The 19,310-nt window shown below is 49.7% G+C and overlaps 7 protein-coding genes across 7 annotated transcripts; 4 read left to right on the top strand and 3 right to left on the bottom strand.

The window, feature by feature from the left end:
- The first annotated feature begins 20 nt into the window (after window positions 1-20).
- On the top strand, window positions 21-1,083 carry P174DRAFT_445098 (oxidoreductase). The gene is made up of 3 exons (XM_024828252.1): window positions 21-565; window positions 613-821; window positions 885-1,083. The coding sequence occupies exons 1-3, from the start codon at window positions 133-135 to the stop codon at window positions 972-974; spliced, it is 732 nt and encodes a 243-aa protein (XP_024678702.1). The 5' UTR covers window positions 21-132; the 3' UTR covers window positions 975-1,083.
- A 1,322-nt stretch (window positions 1,084-2,405) lies between these two features.
- Window positions 2,406-4,243, bottom strand: P174DRAFT_515296 (acc synthase; the record flags this gene model as incomplete). Its single annotated transcript, XM_024832161.1, has 7 exons — window positions 2,406-2,682; window positions 2,744-2,962; window positions 3,032-3,199; window positions 3,264-3,775; window positions 3,808-3,957; window positions 4,016-4,057; window positions 4,121-4,243. 7 exons carry the CDS (start codon window positions 4,241-4,243, stop codon window positions 2,643-2,645), a joined length of 1,254 nt encoding a protein of 417 aa, XP_024678701.1. The 3' UTR covers window positions 2,406-2,642.
- A 766-nt stretch (window positions 4,244-5,009) lies between these two features.
- On the bottom strand, window positions 5,010-6,566 carry P174DRAFT_445096 (ADP-ribosylglycohydrolase family protein). The gene is made up of 3 exons (XM_024828251.1): window positions 6,134-6,566; window positions 5,796-6,075; window positions 5,010-5,747 (listed from the first exon to the last, which is right to left on the bottom strand). Exons 1-3 carry the CDS (start codon window positions 6,286-6,288, stop codon window positions 5,199-5,201), a joined length of 984 nt encoding a protein of 327 aa, XP_024678700.1. The 5' UTR covers window positions 6,289-6,566; the 3' UTR covers window positions 5,010-5,198.
- Window positions 6,567-7,339: 773 nt separating this feature from the next.
- P174DRAFT_454240 (putative aldo-keto reductase (YakC)) lies at window positions 7,340-8,636 on the top strand. Its single transcript, XM_024829222.1, has 6 exons — window positions 7,340-7,550; window positions 7,603-7,681; window positions 7,735-7,875; window positions 7,922-8,035; window positions 8,086-8,280; window positions 8,336-8,636. The coding sequence occupies exons 1-6, from the start codon at window positions 7,392-7,394 to the stop codon at window positions 8,629-8,631; spliced, it is 984 nt and encodes a 327-aa protein (XP_024678699.1). The 5' UTR covers window positions 7,340-7,391; the 3' UTR covers window positions 8,632-8,636.
- A 670-nt stretch (window positions 8,637-9,306) lies between these two features.
- P174DRAFT_434521 (uncharacterized protein) lies at window positions 9,307-10,881 on the top strand (the record flags this gene model as incomplete). Its single annotated transcript, XM_024825885.1, has 6 exons — window positions 9,307-9,414; window positions 9,500-9,528; window positions 9,566-9,657; window positions 9,773-9,942; window positions 10,232-10,583; window positions 10,616-10,881. The coding sequence occupies 6 exons, from the start codon at window positions 9,307-9,309 to the stop codon at window positions 10,879-10,881; spliced, it is 1,017 nt and encodes a 338-aa protein (XP_024678698.1).
- Window positions 10,882-12,066: 1,185 nt separating this feature from the next.
- P174DRAFT_506916 (hemerythrin HHE cation binding domain protein) lies at window positions 12,067-12,927 on the top strand. Its single transcript, XM_024831343.1, has 2 exons — window positions 12,067-12,429; window positions 12,486-12,927. Exons 1-2 carry the CDS (start codon window positions 12,085-12,087, stop codon window positions 12,822-12,824), a joined length of 684 nt encoding a protein of 227 aa, XP_024678697.1. The 5' UTR covers window positions 12,067-12,084; the 3' UTR covers window positions 12,825-12,927.
- Window positions 12,928-12,972: 45 nt separating this feature from the next.
- Window positions 12,973-18,652, bottom strand: P174DRAFT_454238 (putative pectin methylesterase; the record flags this gene model as incomplete). The annotated part of the gene is made up of 3 exons (XM_024829221.1): window positions 12,973-14,772; window positions 14,823-18,445; window positions 18,502-18,652. 3 exons carry the CDS (start codon window positions 18,650-18,652, stop codon window positions 12,973-12,975), a joined length of 5,574 nt encoding a protein of 1,857 aa, XP_024678696.1.
- Window positions 18,653-19,310: the final 658 nt, after the last annotated feature.

Here is a 19,310-nt window from a genome sequence, read left to right as displayed (position 1 = left end):
TTGCCGTGTGCATTGGTCCACTTTCTTAGCAGATAATGTCACCCTGCCTCAAGATACCGTAAACTGAGTGGACTGTAGCTGTGAAGTGCTATTCAATCCTCTTAGAATCTTAAAGTTGACAAGATTTTCAAGATGCCAAAGCCAGTTGCAATCATTGCGGGCGCAGGGCCGGGAACAGGCAGTGCTGTCGCCCGCAGGTTTGCAAAGGCCTACCCTGTGGTTCTGCTTGCTCGATCGCAAATATCACTCGACCCCTTAGTTCACGACATCAGGCAGAGTGGAGGCTCTGCAATGGGCATACCTACTGACGTGGCCAGCTCCTCAAGCATGAGTTCGACAATGGAACAAATCAAGACCAAGTTTGGTCCTGATCTTAGCATCGCAGCAGCGATCTACAACGTTGCTGGTAAATTTGCAAGAAAGCCTTTCCTGGAACAAAGCCCAGAAGAGTTCCTAGGGAGCCTTGAACCGTCCATGAAGGGTGCATTCAACTTCGCTCAGGCCACACTGCCCTTGATGTTGAATGAAGACAGAGGAGAGTATCCACCCACCCTCATTTTCACAGGTACAAGCTCGTTGAATTGATTGATATAACATCTCTAATTATAATAGGTGCAACGGCTGCACTCAAAGGTAGTTCTGGACTATCTGGGTTCGCCATGAGCAAGTTTGGAATTCGTGCTCTGTCCCAGTCTCTCGCGCGTGAATTCGGGCCCAAGGGCGTTCATGTGTCCCATGCTATCATTGACGGGATCATTGATACTGAGAAGACTAAGGGTTACGGTCAAGAAATCCCCGATTCGAAAATTGATCCCAAATGGGTAAGTGTATAAGCAGTCCCTGGGGCAACAAACAGTCCTTGTACTGATCATTGCGTTCACCAGATTGCGGAATCATACTGGTTTTTGCACACCCAGCCCAGGACTTCATTTACCCATGAAATAGACCTCAGGCCGTATTCGGAGAAGTGGTAAAAGAGAAAAAAAGAATGACTGTCCGACAATACTTGTATCTCAGATTGATATTTAATGATGCAATGCTATCAACCCTTGTATGGCAAGAATTAATCATGTCGATTACAACCTACACTTGCCTCTACCGGAGTACACAGGACATAATGTTCACAAAAGAGACAGTACCTCCATATGTAGCCCTAATGGAGTATCTCTGTTCATAGATCTTACCAACCTCGCAAGTATGGGCCCATTTTTGTTAGTCCCTCGAAATCTCTAGTGCGATTTTGGAGCATTTACTCTCAAGGAGTACAACAGCAGTGGCTACAGCAGTAGTCTTACTCTTATGGAAGTTACGCGTAGTCTTGATCCGTCAATAATCTTGAATGCGATCCAATATTATAAGGATACATCAATATTGTAACTGTGAAATGTCCAAGCAAAATCTCCTCAACCAATTCAAGCACCGACTCCGTTAAGTGCTCGCGAGTAACAGGATCCATATGTAAAGGAACAAATGCCAACGGGACGACGATGACATCTCCCACAAGACTTTGAAGGCCACGAACCTGCGTTGTGGCTGCTCTCTGGACCTTCCTGAATGTCTGCAGAGGCAAGTTCAGCAACGCTTTGTGCGCTGAGTTCCTCGACTTTCAGTTCCAAGAGACTCAGTCGCGAGATCAACTCCGCCTTGTTGGACTTTCTTGGTCCTTTCGGAGGCCTGCGCCCAGGTGGTGAGAATGTACACTCAAGCCCAACATAGGACCTTCCTTCGGTTACAGTCGTGACAACTTCGAAGGAGTAGGGATAACCCTCCTTTCGAAAAGAACTGGGAGTCCGCGGGGTTGACGTGTTCTTGAGCCATTTGAGCACAGTTGGAACGATTTCACGGAGAATTTTAGCTGCTCCGCCCCATTCTGCCTAATTTCAAATGACTAACTATCTAATCTTTGTTTGACTTTATTATTAAGCTACAGTTGTTCAACTTCCGCCCTGGTGTTGGATAGTCCATGGACTAGCGTGCTCCGGTCATTGGCTGAACCCTACGTACTTGACACGGCCATAGAGTACTTCTGGCCAGATAAAAAGGGTATTTATAAAAAGAGAAGGGAACTGTATAGTGTGTAGCTCTAAATGATTGATGATCTCGACTCGGTGTGGCAGATACTGCCATTTGATTGGCGTCTATTCTTTTGCAGTCTGTCAAGTGTCTGTTCAACTCCACATTGTTGTCAAAAGTAACAGGCGGTATTTTTTCCATAGCATGTATTTTGCTTGGTAAAGTTATCTTCTATTACCACTTATAAGGCCTTATTACCACCCCTTATCACCACTTGTGAGCTATTACTTAGAGTGGTGATGAGGAGTAATAAAGTCCTCACCCACGTTATTAGCACCCATACTAAGAATATAAGGCTGCTTTTATAGGAGACGAAGGCTTTTTAAGAATTTACCACGTTAATAATGGGCTTAATTACGGCTGAGTGGATGGGAAGCCCTGTTTTCCACACCGTATGGTCGTATGTGCTAGATAGGTGATCACGCAGGCTCATATGCAGCGTAAACAAGGTAGCCACGGGAAGAACTGAAGCCACAACTGGACGTATATGCCAAGACATGACCGACAGAGACACAGAAGGGAATGGAATAACTAAACTGAGTAGACAAGAGGAGACTCCCGAAACTCTTCTAAGGTGATCCGCCAGAGCTGTGATAGAACTTGATAATCCTGCGAAAGCCTTTAGTACCTAACCGCCCTCCATATGAACGTGGAATCAAATGCAACCTACCTTGACAAGCCCTCTTTCAGGCTCTCCTCATCTAGTGAGAAGATGACGCGGAACCAGCCTGGCACCTCATTATGATAGGCATACCCAGTCGACATCTCCACCCCAATCTGTTGCAGCCGGCGGGACAGATCCAACTCTGCAGCCCACCCATCTTGACTAGCAACAATCGCCTTATCCAAGCACTTGGACAAGTCTATCCAGAGGAAAAAGCCCGCGATACTACAGACATTAATTTCTTACTATCACTGTCTTGGAGACCTGTAAGTTGAGGGACAGAGGAAGACTTACCCGCCCTGCGTATAAGGGATCCCCGCCTCCTCCAAGACTCGTGTCGCCAAATCCCGCTGCGAGCGAAGAAATCGGCGGCTTTTGTGAATAAAGGCCTCCACAAAGCCTTGATCCTCGAGAATAGCAGTGGCGATGCTGCATGATATATGCGAAGGCCAGTGGAATCGACTGCATCCACACGAAGGAGTGAGACCGTTGCTACATAACATGAATGAACGGGCATCCACTTTACCTCATCGACAAAACCGCCTGTAAGAACTTCTGATTCTGGCTGATTAAACATCCCAGCCGTAACCCCGATGCCGCGAAATCTTTCGACATGCCGTACAGCACATGTATCAGGGCCGGGTCAACCCCGAGCGGGACGAGGTCGATCGACAGAATAGAAACAAAGCCATCGGTTGAGTCATCATCCCCGTACACTGATAGCGCGTACACTTCGTCGCTGATGAGATGGATATGGTACTTTTGGCAGAACCGCAGTAGCGCCTCTAAGGCCTCGCGCGGGTAGCATCTGCCGAGCGGATTGTGCGGGTTGCAGATCAGAAGGGCCCGGATTGTTACCCCGGTCTCTCGCGCTTGCAGGAAGGCTTCCTCGTACCGAGCCACGGCGTCTGGGCTGAATTGATCGTCCCCGTGGAAGGGGGTGTAGATTAGTTGGCAGCTGGATGGCACGCGGAGATCTCCGTTGAAGGAGCCGTAGATAGGTTGACCCAGGAGAATCCCGTCGCCGGGTCGGTTAGACTGAGAGCACAGAGCGCGTTCAGGCTTGTCACGCCATTTGCGAAAATGATGTGATCAGGCGAGATTGGCGTAGTGGGGTGGAAGTACGTAGTAATGTGACTGGCCATGGCTGCTCGGAGACGCCTTGAGCCAAAGGGGCCTTCATGGTAGGTGAGATCCGAGTGGTTGACGCTGGATGCTACCTGTTTACACTTGCTTAGCCAACCTCTGTTCTCTATAGTGGGTAGTCCAACGCTTCACCTGTGTGCGGATGTATTCAAGCATTACATCGTGCATCAGGAACTACCACCTCGTCAGTTAATATATACGCATCCATGTTTAGGATCTCAGTGAGGAGCTGGGTACATTCTCTGCATTAAGGAAAGACACCACACCCTGCTTGTTATCTTTGTCGAAGGGGGTCTTGGGTGCCAGGTAGCTATTAGCCAAGCCAGCCTTGGCATATGTTTCCCCTCGGGCAGAAAGCATGTTGCAATGATCAGGGAGATGATTTTAGATCAGCTTCAAGCATTAATCTTCCAGCGGGAGGGTCAGGAGTGGAAGACTCGAAGACTGGGATACATCCGACAACGGAGGTGGGGTGTTTCGGACTTCACAAGGTCCCCGCCTCAAGCCGGCGCCATGATGAGGGGTAATGTTAGGGCTATCCGGGAACAAACCTGCGTTCAATTGGCTAAGTACGAATTAATCCTGCATACAGGATCCATGACGAACTTTACTCAAATCCTCGTGCCATTGTGACGGCTGGAACCGGGTTGGAGGAGTCGTCTGTATAAGGGGTCTTGCAATAGGTTGTACAGCGCTTTGTTGGCGAGGCTGAGGCGGTAGATATCTCCCGGCCTGTCTAGCTAATCATTATTAATATTGTAGAGGGAAAGAAGGGGTTGACTTGTGCACTCACGAAGGAGAAGGATAGGAATGGATCTCGACGGGAATGGTCTTTCCTTTATCACGGATCACTGATGGAATGTCCACCTCGTATTCTGTTCTACGCTTTCTGTCTGTATTTTAGACACTTGTTCTTAATACGAGCTGCAGACTCCTTGGGCCCCTGAACACGTGTTGAACGTCAGAAACACTTCTACAGCTTTCGAGCTCCGACTGCAACAGTATCTATCTACTTAGAGAGATGTAGCTGAATAGCCTTTTGCGCTCTACATTGGGAGGAGTAGCGAGTATGACGCGACGAGTCTTGTCAGCTGAGAGATGCGGAGCGGAAATATATATCTAGAATGCGACGATGCGGCAGTGTTGAGATTCACATTGAGTAAATGCAGTGGGCGAAAAGAGATCTCCGCTTCTTGTCAGAGATCGATTCCTGCTTTTCTTCCATATGAACGACTAGCATCCGCGGGTAGATTCTGCCTTATCTATTTGTCACGAGCTTTGGACTGGCATTTAAATAAGGGGATAAGCAACAGCACTAACTAAGGGAACACAGACCGGATGCGATTTCTTCAACAACATCTTTCTTTTGCAGGCCCGCAATCCACTCAGCTGGTATATCTTCGACCCCATAATATGCTCCAGCGAGCCCTCCATATACCGCCCCCACAGTATCTGCATCATTGCCCAGGTTTACGACCTTGACAGCTCCGCTTTGAAAGGTGCTTGAGGTAAAGAAAGCCCACAGAGCAGCCTCGAGCGTGGAAAGAACGTATCCCGATGATTTGATATCATCTTCATCCGTGCTCTCCCAATCGACAAGACTTGAATAGCGATCAAGCCGTTGCTTCACCTTAACATCTGTAAACTCTATCCTAGCGAACTCATTTGCAAGATCTTCCTTACTAGCGCCATTCACAGCGCGCACAAGAAGTCTGGTGTAGATCTGGCAGCACTCGGCACATGTGGGGTAAGGATGAGTAGCATTTGAGGAAAGGGCAGCGTTGGACAATGCTCTGTCCATGTCCCGCAAATACACCAGCCCAATGGGTGCAACGCGCATAAGGGACCCGTTTCCACAAAACACCTACCACTATCAGTATTGTATCCTTTGTCTCTTGGACCATGCACTTACTTCGCGCTTCAAGGCTCTGTCAATTTCAGGCTGTCCGCCCTCGTGACCATTCGGGTCATCTTCGCGAATATGAGGCGATCTGTCAAAGTAGTGTCTCCAGATCATCAATGCTTGTCTGGTTCCGGACCCAATATCGAAGCATTCATCAGTAGCTGATAAGTATCCATTCTCGTGCCACTTGATATAGTTGCGGATTGCAGCCTGAGGGATGAAATTGCCTTTTGAGGCGATGAGGGACTGGGCAAGACATAGGGTCATGGATGTGTCGTCAGTCCATGTGCTGCGTTATTCCTTGATCAGTTTCAGAGCGAATGGTATGGACATGTGATGATGCTGACCCTGGTGGAACATCAAAGGTATCATTGTGCATGAAGTGAGTTACTGGCGGGAAGCTTCCCCGTGGCTGGAACTCTACCGGCCCACCGAGGGCATCAACGACTGCCACGCCAAAGATAGATCCTTTGATCCTAGACTGTACTGTCGGAGTTTTCATGTTTGAGGGACAATTCGGACTCTGCCTGAGCATCCAAGTAATAGCCAAACAATTATTGGAAACCGAGCGGTTTTGTTGATGATCTGAGTCAACCTGAGGGGTAAGGCCAGGCAGCTGTGAGAAATATGGGCCTCAGCCACACTTATACGAGCATTTTACAAGAGAAGGAAGACTGTGGCTATGCAATGATGACGGATGGCTGAGCACCCTCGGTCCTGCAGGGTAGCAAGCGCAGTCCATACTCAGTGATGAGTATATTTTAAGAAACTCGATTGATCTGCTCATTATGTCTGAGGAGACTCTCAGTCTCAATTGAGACTCGAAAAGCAAGGGGTGTTCCATTGGCCAGGGGGCCTGATCACGTGCTTTGTACAATCCCACCCTATTACATAATACATAAGCACGTGATTTTACCCATCCTCCAAAGAGCATCATGCATCCACGGCCTAATTGACCAATCAAAATCCAGAAGTATAGAGCATTTCAGGCGATGGAGTAGTGTAGAGTGCATGTGGAGAGATGTGTATAGGAGGAGAAGCGAGAGAAACGAATCTCCACTATGAATCATGTTGTATCCTTGCTGTGTTGACCCACTGCTGCCATCCGTACTAGTTAGAGATGGTTGTCTGGACACCTTTTTCGCTGAGGGGTTTGGTATATGTCAAACCACATAGGTGATCAGCCAGGTTAGCAGGTTGGCAACAAATTCACTGTTTCAGTTAACCAATAGTATGCACTTTGAAGAGGAGTGTTTCTCCGAAACCCTCATCAGATCCTTTGACCCACATCCCGAGTCAGCACTATCGGAGTTTCGGGTGTATCGGTTTTAAGAACATAGGCTCAAAGAAATTACTATCAGATGGCTATCAGAGCTCTCTAATTCCCCGGAGATTAGCCAGGCGATTGGTTAAATGATATCCAGTGTATGATGTCACAGAATATTCTACCAATATGCCAATCTTTGTGCACCGCAATGACGAGCGCTCCGCAACGAGGTATATATTCATCCATCGCCGCTACCGACATGAACAGAAAGCAAGTAGATCAAAATCGTGAATCAACTGCAACCACAACCCCCTGATACTATTTCTCCTGGAAGCACAATGGTCAAAACACTCCCCTTCGGCGATATCCAAGTGCCTTCACCCGGCTTCGGTGCCATGGGCTTAAGCTTCGGCTTGGGCTCCAATCTCTCTTTCGAAGAAGCGGAACCCGTTCTGATGAAAGCGATTGAACTAGGATGTACCTTTTGGGACACTGCTGTGAGCGCCAGTCCTCCGACCTTCAGGCAAGAAGTCTAACATGTCAAGCAAGGTCGTCTACCAAGCTGGTGTAAACGAAAAGCTGCTCGGAGATTTCATCCGGAAACACAATGTCCGGGACAAGGTCTTCAGTAAGTCACTCTTGTTGCCTGTCCAGTCTGCATGAGTTAACAGAGCCTTTTAGTTGCTTCGAAATGCGGCTTTGACGTCTTTGGCGATCGCTCCGTCACCAATTCCCCTGCTCATATCAAGGAGTACATCGACGGTACCATTGAGCGACTTGGCTTCGCGCCTGACCTCTACTACCTGCACCGGATCGATCCTAGTACGTCATCATCACGCTTAAACTCTGAAAGATACTAATGAGGCAGAAACACCACTCGAGGAGTCCATTCCTGCACTCGACGAGATCCGCAAGGCCGGCAAGACCAAGTATATCGGTCTCTCGGAATGTTCTGCTGCAACACTGCGCAAGGCCAATTCCAGTGAGATTTTCATTCCTTTTTTGTCATCATATCTTACTAACAGATGACAGTCGCCAAGATCGATGCCGTGCAGGCGGAGTATTCTGCCTTCGAGACCATTCACGAGACTGACGGTCTCATCGACACTTGTAGAGAGCTAGGGGTGGCTTATGTCGCCTACAGTCCTCTAGGGCATGGCTGGCTCGTCGACGACTTCAAATACAAATCTCCTGATGACTTTGCCCCGGATGATTTCCGCAGGGGGAGTAGGTTACCCCGCCGGACCTAACGCACCTACGTTTGCTAACGCTGATGATCTAGGCCCCAAATTCCAAGGCGAGAACTTCTACAAGAACCGCGCAATCGTGGAGGAGATCAAGAAGCTCGCGGCTCGGAAGAACTGCATGACTAGTCAGATTGCGCTGGCCTGGGTCGCGTCGCAGGGGTTCATTGCAATCCCCGGTACGACCAAGGCTAGCCGGCTCGAGCAGAATTGGGCGTCTAGGGAGATTGAATTGACCGAGGAGGAGAAACAGGAGATGCGGAGAATCATTGATGTAGCAAAGCCCCAGGGGAATAGGTACGGGCCTCAGCATCAGGCTTTGGTGGGACATTGATCTACTGTGAGATCTAGACCTAGAGCATTTCTAGCATTTTCTATAGCTTTGCATAAAGCTGCAGCTCAGTCAGACTAACTTTGAAACATACGGACTTCTCAATGTACTGCTATTATCTGATCTTTGTATCTCTTGAACATTCCCCTAAGAGGTTCGATGATACATGCAGTGTTGCAAGGGCGGCAACACTGTGCTCTATTGTGTGTTTCATAGAGCCTTATAATTGTCAGATTATTTGGTGCTCTACAACTAAATACCTCCCATATGAATAGGTAAAGCTTAGCCAGCATGAGGCGCTAGTACGGTTAGCCTGATACGACCTGCCTATCGTGGTTATATGTCCAAGGGCATACTTCCTTGACGGCTCCGCTAATTAAGAGCGAATGTACTGTGTAGATCACTCTTGTCTGGAAAATATTCCCGCACTTAATGCCCTATCCATGTTGTCGATCGACAGCAGTGGCGCACAGCATAACTCGCCATGCCGCATTCATTGTGGAAATATTTAGAGTATGCTGCATAATCTGTAACCCAGCTATCATCCTTGTCTGTGACGGCGGCATCAGTTCGCATATTAGTATAGCTTTGTTCCCCCCTTGCATCGCCCAGATTTCCGAAGGATCGCATTCTCTCTCTTTGTTGATCCTTCGAATCCTTTGACATTCTATCTCCAAAATGCGTCTTATCAGTGTCCTACTCGTCCTAGCAACCTCCACCATGGTAGCTGCTCGGACACTCCCTATAATCGACTCGCGTTCGGATAGCTCTGGCGGATGCATGTCTGTAAGTATTTCGGCCGTCTTTCTGAATCTACAGCTAAGCGTTTAGTGCTCTGATTGCAAGTTTTGCGTCGAGTGTGGACACGTAGGACCGTCCTGTGGGATCTGCGGTTGCGCGGTGCGCATTCCTCCAGCTTTATGTCAACTAGTTGAAGTGCTGACATAGTATGCCCCGAAGCCATCATGCTGTTGGTATCGGTGGACGACTCCTCCCGCCGAAGTGCAAGAGAACTAGGATACGCTCCAGGTATAGTTATCTTCTTGTTGAATAATTGTGCAAGGGAAGCCAAAAGGCTAACTTTGCCCCGTTCAACATAAAGGTTGCATGTTTCTCATGAGTGATCTGTTACGCTCCTTCGCAGAATGCTATGTGAATACCATCTTTGCTTCAGTTTCCACAAAGGTCCCATCGGAGATCTGGGATAACTGTGAATCGATTGATCAGATCCAAGGTGTTAACTCAGCAGTCAAGTTGCTTGCCTATGAAAGCGCGAGTATACCATTGTGTAGTGTAATCCAGAGAATGAGCTCAGTATGTTGAGAAATACTAGTATCAGCAAGCTGTGCATCCTCCACTTTTTTATTGCTGATGGTAGACTTGCTAGAATGATACTTGCAGCTGGCGCCGTAGTATAGGCTATAGGTAAGCTTACATAGATTCTATCTCTGCAGATGACACCTTTCCAGCCTGGGATATGTATGCTGCAGTGTTCCATTGATATCTGCTACCACATCTCCTTCATAAGTCGGACTCGTCAACAAATAAGTTGGGGTGCTTGACGAGTTTGGCGGAAGAGACTTCATTGTTGCAAAGCAAATAGGAATATGAACACAATAAGCCTGCTCAGATAACAGGTGATCCTGTGGAGGAGTCAAAGACATTGCGTCCCAAGAGCTGTCTGCATAGCAAATTCTGGTGCATTATATCACCACTTGGCCTGCCTGAACCATGCCATCCAGCTACTCCCGTATCGCGCCGGCTATCTATAGCAGTCGGGGCCTTTGCTATTCAAATGGCTGTCAAGAGCAATATTCACCCTATCATCACCGCCGCGAGACGTAGCATCTCATTCGAGGAGACTCTAATCGACCAGTCCAAGAGCGATGCCATGATCGACTACCACATAGCGACCAGTCCATTGCCCACCAGATCAAGAATACCAGAGTCTCAAGGTGGGAGAAGCGGCTCTTGCATGCGTTTGAAGGCGTTAGCAAGGGCAGTAGCATTAATAATCTCGGAATGGTGGTATCGCACGGCGGAAAAGTGGCCGTTGTTTTGCCTGTGGAGGATGATGCGCTTTCTGCCAGTATCAACAAAGCCAACGGATATTGCTGTGTTCATACCGACCAGAAGGACATTGATCCTTTTAAATACATCGCCAAGGCCCTCTGGATGGGTTGGTTCCAGCCGTATCCTCATCAGGCTGTACACGGCGGTCTTAGGGACTTCAGCAGACCTCGACGGATTTGACGAATGATAAAGCGAGCATGGCCAATTATGTGGTGAGGGTAGTAGAGACCGAGGGTGTGACTGCTTAGGAATGAGAGAATAATTATATTCTGGAGATGAGTTTGTCATGAATGTTCCAAATCCCTCGCAGACTCGTCCGCAAAGGGTAAAGGGCTATCGTGTTTTCTAGAACAAAATATCGCAGAAACCACAGGTTTTTCTGGACCCTCGTGTGTCCCAATCAGACGCTAGAGTGTTAGAATGTATATCCCATCACTCTTGTACAATAGTGACATGAGGCCACAATGCTACCAACATCATCACTATACTAAACCTAACGCAGTCCAGAGCACCGCTGATTGTCTGCAAGTACTTGTCGGTCATGATAGATGGCTGTCTCAAGACGATGCGTCACTGGGCACTCGTACTGGGGATATGTGAGATTACCCAATCTAAGCTTGTGTGTCTACCAAGACGTCTAGTGAGAAGTTGCTTCACACCATTGGATCTATTGGGAGAGGTTCCTCTGAGCCAGATGAACAGGTCTCTGCTCTAGACGTCACCTATGGTAAAAGTTCAAGCAAGGAAATATATCGTCTTGGTTGCATGATCTGATCGTATACAGCTAATGTTTGCCAATTTCGCCAATATTAGTCCTCGATCTCGATCTCGATCAATGCTGGGAATATCTTGATTCTATTCCGTTGTTTGCATCACGAGGCGGTCATAGTACCCTGGCACCAGTTGTAGGAATGCTCGAATCAGGTGCTAGGTATTAATAACAAAACAAGCTATGTCAATGACACTGACAGTTTTCCGCACCTATCATGCAAGTTCATTTGTTGGCATAGCTCATACTTGCGTATCATTCCAAGGCCACAAGAACACTCCTTGATCTGTACTCATGATTTCAAGGCAGAAATGTGTGTACGTCACTGTGAACAGCGCTCTTAATCAATGGATCAGGATAATTCAAGAAAGGAATGCAACCATACCGACAAGTCTAGAACATGACGTGAACATGACATTAATTTCATGCTCATTCTTGGTAATTCTCGCTGTGTGATTGGCCAACCCTCAACTGTGGGGCATGTGGAGAATGATCTCCCCCAAGCTACCTTACGAACTATACACTCGCATCCACAACAAAGTATATAAAAGTACTGCTACAACAGACTCAACCCCTCATCTTAGCACAGCCTGCAACATATCTATAACTTAACCATGTTCCCCCGCTGCCTCGCCTCCAGAACAACTCTCACCCTCAGACCATCCACACTCACACCCATCACATCCAAACTTATCCAGAACCGCACCTTCGCAATCACCTCGCCCACCATGACTCGCCTCGCAGACGCAATCAAAGACGACCACCGCGAGCTCGAAGACGCCTACAACAAGATCCTCTCCGCCAAAACCTCCGATGAGAAAACCCGCTGGCAGAACCAGTTCACATGGGAACTCGCCCGCCACTCCATCGGTGAGGAGCTGATCGTCTACCCGCTCATGGAGAAGAACCTTCCCAAAGGGAAGGAAATGGCCGATAAGGACCGCGCGGAGCATCAGACTGTACGCCTTTTCCCTCCCCCTCTTTCAACACAACGTACCTTACTGACATGGAACAGGTCAAAGAACACCTCTACAAATTCCAGGGCCTCTCCGCCGAAGACCCCGAGTTCGAGCCCACGCTCCGATCCCTCTGGAACAATCTAAGCCAGCACATCAAAGAGGAAGAGGCCGAGGATCTGCCTTCGCTGGAGAAGACCCTTGACAAGGATGACTCGGAGAAGCAGACGAAGAAGTTCATGCGGACCAAGAAGTTTATCCCCACGCGGAGCCACCCCAGTGCGCCTGACAAGCCGCCGTTTGAGACTGTGGCTGGGTTGATGGCTGCGCCAATTGATCATCTGGCGGATTTGTTTAGGAAGTTCCCCGAGGAGTCGAAGAGTCAGTTGCCTCCTTGATCTACTCGATTTTTACCGGGATGTCTGTCGTGAAGAGCAGCGGAGTTGTGATTGTTTGTTTATGAGTTGTATGATTAATGTGTATATTTAAATGCAAGTTGACACTTGAGTGGATGAAACACTGATAAAGGAAGTAAGATGAGGTCAATTAGTTGGTAGGACAGGTTCCAGCCCCCTTGGATGTTTTAGTCACTGTCTGCGTCTGCGTGATTGTCTTCTTTACCGTTGTCGTCTTGGTGCTCGTGGCCCGAGAAGTAACGGTCGCCGAAGGCTTAAGACTATATGTTGTCGTCTTCACAACCGTGCTGGTAGGAGTTGCGAGCGTGACCGTCGAATGGATCGTCGAGACGGCCGATTTGGTCGCGGTGAGAGTGCTTCGCGGAAGTGACACGGTCGATCCGATTGTTGTTGTCTTGAGACTGGTTACTGTCTGAGTTGCACCAACCACTGTGGTAGTTGATGTCTTCGTTGCGAGCGAGGTGACGGTCACGGTCGTGGTAGAGGCCTTAAGGGTGGTAGTCTTTCCGATGGTGGAGATACTGGTTTGCGTGACATAGCTGGTTACCGCTGGGATGGTGCTGGTGGTGCCTTTCGTCACCGTCGACACCACGGTAATGGTGCTAGTTGACGCTGGGATTGTCGTCGTCTTTCCGGTTGTCTTGGTGGTGACCACAGTGACAATATCAGTTGATGCAGGAAGCTTGACGGTGGATGTCTTGACGATTGTTGTGAGCGTGGTGTAGTCGGTGACAGTAGTCGCAACAGCGCGAGGTACCACACTGCGCTTCATCTTTGCAGCTGGAACGCAGGCAATCGTAGTTGTGACGGTCTTAGCCTTGGAGACTGTGGAGGTGACGCTGACGGTGCTTGTGGTAGCCTTAGCCGTGATAGTGGTGGTGCCGCCAGTACCCGTAGTGATAGTGACAGTCGAAGTTACCTTGACTGTTCCTGGCGTGGATGTGGTGATAACGGTCGTTGTGCTCTCTGCAGTCGAAGTTGTCGTTACTGCTTTGGCCGTCACTGTGGTGGTCATGGAAGAGGTCAATGTGCTCTTCACGGTGACAGTAGATGATGCCTGGGTAGTTGTTGCAATCACAGTGGTAGTTTGCTTTAACGTGCTCGTACTCGTGCTTGGAGCCGGCGTGACGGTGAGACCGACATCACTAGTGATGACGACCTTCTTCGTGCTCATCACCGTTGGCTCAGTGACAATAACCGTGTCCGTGATGGTAGTCTTCTGCGTCGTTGTCTTGAAAGACTCAGCCGCAGTCAGCGTTGTACCCACATCTTCCGTGACGGTATACTTGGCCGTGGATGTCTTGTCGGTAGAAGTCAAAGTCGTGTACAGAGTCTCCTCATCCGTCACGGTCACGGTAGTCGTCACGGTCGAAGGTGTAACAACGACACTCGAAGTCGGCGTCGCTGAACTCACAGGCGCACTTGTGCTGATTGCAATTCCAGGCACGAACGGAGTTCCACTGACATGAGCGAAATCAATCCAAGATGTAACAGCAAAGAAACTCGACAGCTGGAACTGAGAAACGCCGCTATCGCTCAACTGGCTTGCAAACGAGGCGCGCTGAGCAGTCGACGCCCCAGGCCCATAGTTGCCGTACTCTCCGAATAGCACCCCGTCGGTGTTTGGAGTACTTGACGAGCACTGCTCCCATCCAGCCGCCGTCACACACGAGTCAAGGTATGAATCCACATAGGCCACCCGAGCAAATGAGTTCCATGGCCTGCCGAGCGAGATATCGGACATCGTCCCAGCACCCGTAGAGGGAACGATGGTACACTGGTCGAAGACGAACCCAGCGGCGGTAGTATTCGTAGACCGCTTATTGGCAGTCAGATTGATGCCATCCTCATTAGGTGCAATCGTCGACTTGAGGAAGTACCCAGCCCCGATCCCCAGATCATATCGATGTTTCCCTCGATGTAGCTGTTGCTGGCGAACAGATATCCATTGATTAGGAGTGCATCCTGGTTCCCCTTCACCTGGCAGCCGTACAGAGAGGCGTACTTGCTTGACTTGACTGCGAAGCCGAGCGATGCATAGTTCTTAGCGGTGCCAAAGTTGTTGACAAAGTTGATGTTGATGGCCTGGAAGTAGTTGCCGGTGGCATAAACAGTGGCACTATCCGAGTTGGACTGGTCAGCCTGGGTATCGACCCCGGCGTTGTACTGGATAGTGACCTGGTTGCTGTTGTAGTCGAAGGTCGAGGTCGAGTAGCCAATGAAAATCGTGGTTCCAGAACGATTGAGCACAAGCTGCTCTTCGTAGATACCTGGGTAGATGAATACTGTAGGGGCCACTTTACTTGAAGTGGGCAGGGCATTGAGCGCACTCTGGATAGTGTCGTACGTAGTCACATTTTCAATCGCCGTCTTCGACACAATGTACGCTCCAACAGGAGGAACAGTTCCATCATACGGAGTCGGACAAACAACAGGGGTAGCGATCGCTGTAGCTGTAGTGGTCGGGGTCCCCGTCGGGATGGTAACAGCGTCCCAATATGTCAGATCAATCCAGTCAGTCGAACCCATCACTGCTTCAAGCGTGTAAGTGTCCGAGGTAAGCAGAGTACAGTTGCCAAAAGCCTGTCGAGCAGCCGCATTATTCTCCCAGTTACCCGGCCCTGAATTGTTGAACTCGGCGAATGTGATGTGGTCCGTACGGGGGTCGGTGGTACTCCAGATCTTCCATCCAGAGGGCTGGATGATATCACTCAGGTACGAATTCTTGACGACAACCAGAGCATACGCCGAGTACGGACGACCAAGGTACACGCTCTGGGTGAGATCGACCGTTGCATCCGGAGCGGCCTCAAATGTGCACTCGTCGAAGATGTAGCCACCGATGGCAGAAGAGGATGCTCGACTCTGCGCTGTAATGGCTGATTTGGCCCGTTTGGCGCCGATGGTGCATCCCTTGAAATAGGCCTTGGAGTATCCCCAGATGAAATCAATTGCGCCCTCGATATAGCATGATTCGTAGTACTGATAGCCGGCTGTACTGCCCGTCAAGAGGGTATCTTGCCAACCGATGAAGGTACAGCCATAGAAGCCGATTTGCGAGCCATATATCGATGCGGCTAGTGTTACATAGGACGACTGCGATCCATCTAAGTTATCGCTGTTGATGATGTTGATGTTGTACAGCGCAATCTTGTTGCTGGCGGTCGACAGGGTTGACGTCTCGGCGTCGGAGTGACCTGTTGGAAGAGGAGACACAGACAAGCCGCGTGCAAAAGTGATAGTAACTTGGTTGGTGCTGTAGGTTTCACCAGGGTTCCCAGACTGGTAACCGATGATCTGAACGGGCCCATTCCTGTTGATCGACGGGACCTGCTCAGTGTAGGTGCCAGGATACATGAAGATAACCTGTGTCGAAGCATCGTTGGGTAGAGCAGCCAATGCAGCCGTCAAATTGCTATACGACCCGTTCACTGAGCCTCCTTGAGAGACACTGACCGCGCCTGCTGGGGGAGTGGTTCCGCTGGTTGGATGGCCCCACGTTGCAGTTGCGGTGGAGGAGGGGGTAGCAGTAGAGGTAGGAGTTGTAGAGGTCGTGTTTGGGCTGGTAGATGGTCCAGTAAGGCTATAGGAAGGAACATAGTTATACGCTGTCATGTCCAACCAGGTTGTATCCCCAATCCAGGACGAGAGTGTGTACGCGCTGGCAGCATCTGCAGTGAGATTGGTTGCAAATGAGGCACGGCCGGACGACCATGCTCCAGGACCCGAGTTGTTGTACTCTCCAAAGGTGACGTGGTCAGTTTGGGGTGCGCTAGTAGACCAGATGCTCCATCCAGCGCTGTTGATGTGCTTGTCCAGGTAGGAGTTCATGTAAACGGCAATACTGTACTGGGAGTAAGGTCTGCCGAGGTACGTTTGACCAAAAGTGGTACCGTAGGTGTTGGTATAGGTCACATAGCAACTGTCAAAGACGTATCCTCCAGCGGCAGTGGAAGAGGATCGACTTTGGGCGGCGATGTACGCGCCTGCGGTATTCGATGCGATGTAGCACTGGTGGAAATAGGCAGTCGAGAAACCCCAGATGAAATCGACCGATCCCTCGATGTAGCAGTTCGAGAAAACTTGCGTGCCTTTGTTCGCCAGCAGGGTATCTTGGTAACCGACGAAGGAACAACCGTATGCTGCCATGTTCGAACCGTAAAAGTCTGCAGCCAGGGCAGCGGTGTTCTTGGTCTGCGGGTATGTGTTAACAAAGTTGATGTTGTACAGCGCGAGACCGGAGCCGTCCGTCTTCTTTGAATAGATAACCGGGGTGTTTTCATTTTGACCAGCGCTGGTCAGGACACCGTAAGAAAACTGGATAGTAACCAGGTTTTGAGTGTAATCATTCTCAAAGGAGGTTTCACCACGAAGAGTAACCTTGCCTGCGCGTGTGATGGAGATCTGCTCGGTATAGGTTCCGGCCTTGATGTAGATTGTGTATGCCTGGCCATCATTAGGCAGAGCTGCGATCGCCTGGCTGACATTGGCGTACTGACTAGCAGTGGGATTCTGGGAGACAACCAGTGTGGAGGACGGCGTGGGTGCGGTAGACGTCGCAGAAGAAGTGGTGGAAGATGTCAATGCCGCAGTCGATGTAGCCACTACAGTCGACGTGGCAACGGCGGACGATGTGGGCACGGCTGACGATGAACTCTGAATCACGTCCGAGTTTACAATGTCTTCCAGGACATCCGAGTGTATCCAGTTGGTAAACGAAGACGCAAATTGCGGATATACACCGGCAAATACCTGGTCTATGGAAAATCCGGTCAGGTCCGACGCACTCATCTGAGACATGTATTGCGAACGCGAGGCCTGATTGCTGGAGTAAGACCCCGCTCCTGTAGTCCCGTATTCGCCATAGAAATTGAGGGTGTTCTGAGTGGCCGTGTCGACATGCACACCACTCGGAGCAATCAGACCCGCGAGGTACGTGTTCCGGAAAACGACGACAGATCCACCGCCATTGTTTGCCGCTGCCAAGTAGACGTTCTTGTTGCTCGTGCCAGATTTCTGCTGGACAGAACAAGAATCAAAGACGACGGTCGAGTTGTACAGGGTGGTTCCGGATGTGTAGCCCTTGCTGTAAACGAGGAGAGCGCTGGACCCAACAGGTACGATCGTGGTGTTGTAGATGTACAGGCTGGGATAGCTGTAGATTACCTTGTCCAGGGCCTCGATATAGCTGTTGGCGATAATACCCAGTCCCAGATTGGCTGTAATACCTAGGCTTCCTGCAGACACGAACTGGCATTGGTAGAATGCATTCTTTGATCCTCGGATGGTGGCCGCCCCATAGCTACCCGTCGCGGTGTTGACAAAGTTGATGTTGTTGAATGTGATACCGAGGAGATTGACGGAGATGACGAGTGGACTGACGGCAGATATCGTGACGTGATTTTGTGCATAGTCATCTTCATTGGTAGTCTCGCCAAGGATGGTGACAGAGGGTGTGGCAGAGACAGTGACCGCTTGAGTATAAGTTCCAGCTTTCACGGTGACAGTGGGAATCCCTTGTTTTTGAGCATACGCGATGGCATCGCCGATTGCAGTAAATTGCCCGGAGCTGTCGGTAGCAACGACAACCATTGAAGATGAGGCTAGATGGAAAAGCCAGTCAGTCCGATGTCCGTTAAAAGTCAAAAAGTCCACCTACTCGGAGATGAGAGGGTTGTAGTCGATGCAGTCGAAGAAGCGGCGGCAGTGACTGCAGCAGAAGTCGATGCTACAGTCGAGCCAACGGTCACACTTTGGGCAACTGCTAGGCTGGCTAAGCCAGTCAGGCCCCAGGCGTGCCAAAAACGCATTTTGGCGCTACTGAACAGACCGAATTTTCAGGCTCTTGTCTTGGTAAGAATATTCTGTCCCTGAGACGGCTGTGGTGACCTGAGAAGGATGTGTTACTCCTATATATTCCAGCGCAACAGAGTTTACGCCTCTCATCGCTGCCAGCTCTGTTATCGACCTATTGATAGGTACGGAGTAGGGCAAGCCCTCCGGGGCCGACGGCCAGAAATTCGCCGACCCTTGGAACTATCGACGCCTGCTCCGTCCGCCATAGTTGGGGGAAAACATAAGCGACGCATCAGACATGCAGTATGGGAGTTGTCGAAAAGTCGTCACTGGATCGAACTTAGTTCACGATATCGCCATCAAGTATTCCATAGACGGGCAGGATCTAGACCAAGGCCCGGCTCATGGAAATAGTCCCAGCCCGGCATTTTTCCAGTGGCTCGGTGTACTTCCAGCTCAATCGGAGAGCCAGAAACGTCGAGGTTCTACATCAAGCCTTCAGACGCAGTCAAAACCGGAAGCTGCCGAACCACGTGGCACGAGATTTGAGTGATGAAAACATTCTGGACGAACCAACAGACAGCTTAATTGGTATGTCGATGATGGACTGATAGATATTTTCCGTCAATCACAATGAGCGCCTTCTGAACTGTTGAAGTGACCAAGGTGAGC

This window comes from Aspergillus novofumigatus, assembly GCF_002847465.1.
Source record: "Aspergillus novofumigatus IBT 16806 chromosome Unknown P174scaffold_8, whole genome shotgun sequence".
Taxonomy (NCBI): Eukaryota; Fungi; Ascomycota; class Eurotiomycetes; order Eurotiales; family Aspergillaceae; genus Aspergillus; species Aspergillus novofumigatus.
The sequence above is the reverse complement of the archived record's forward strand: the minus strand, read 5'-3'. Positions and strand labels throughout refer to the sequence as shown.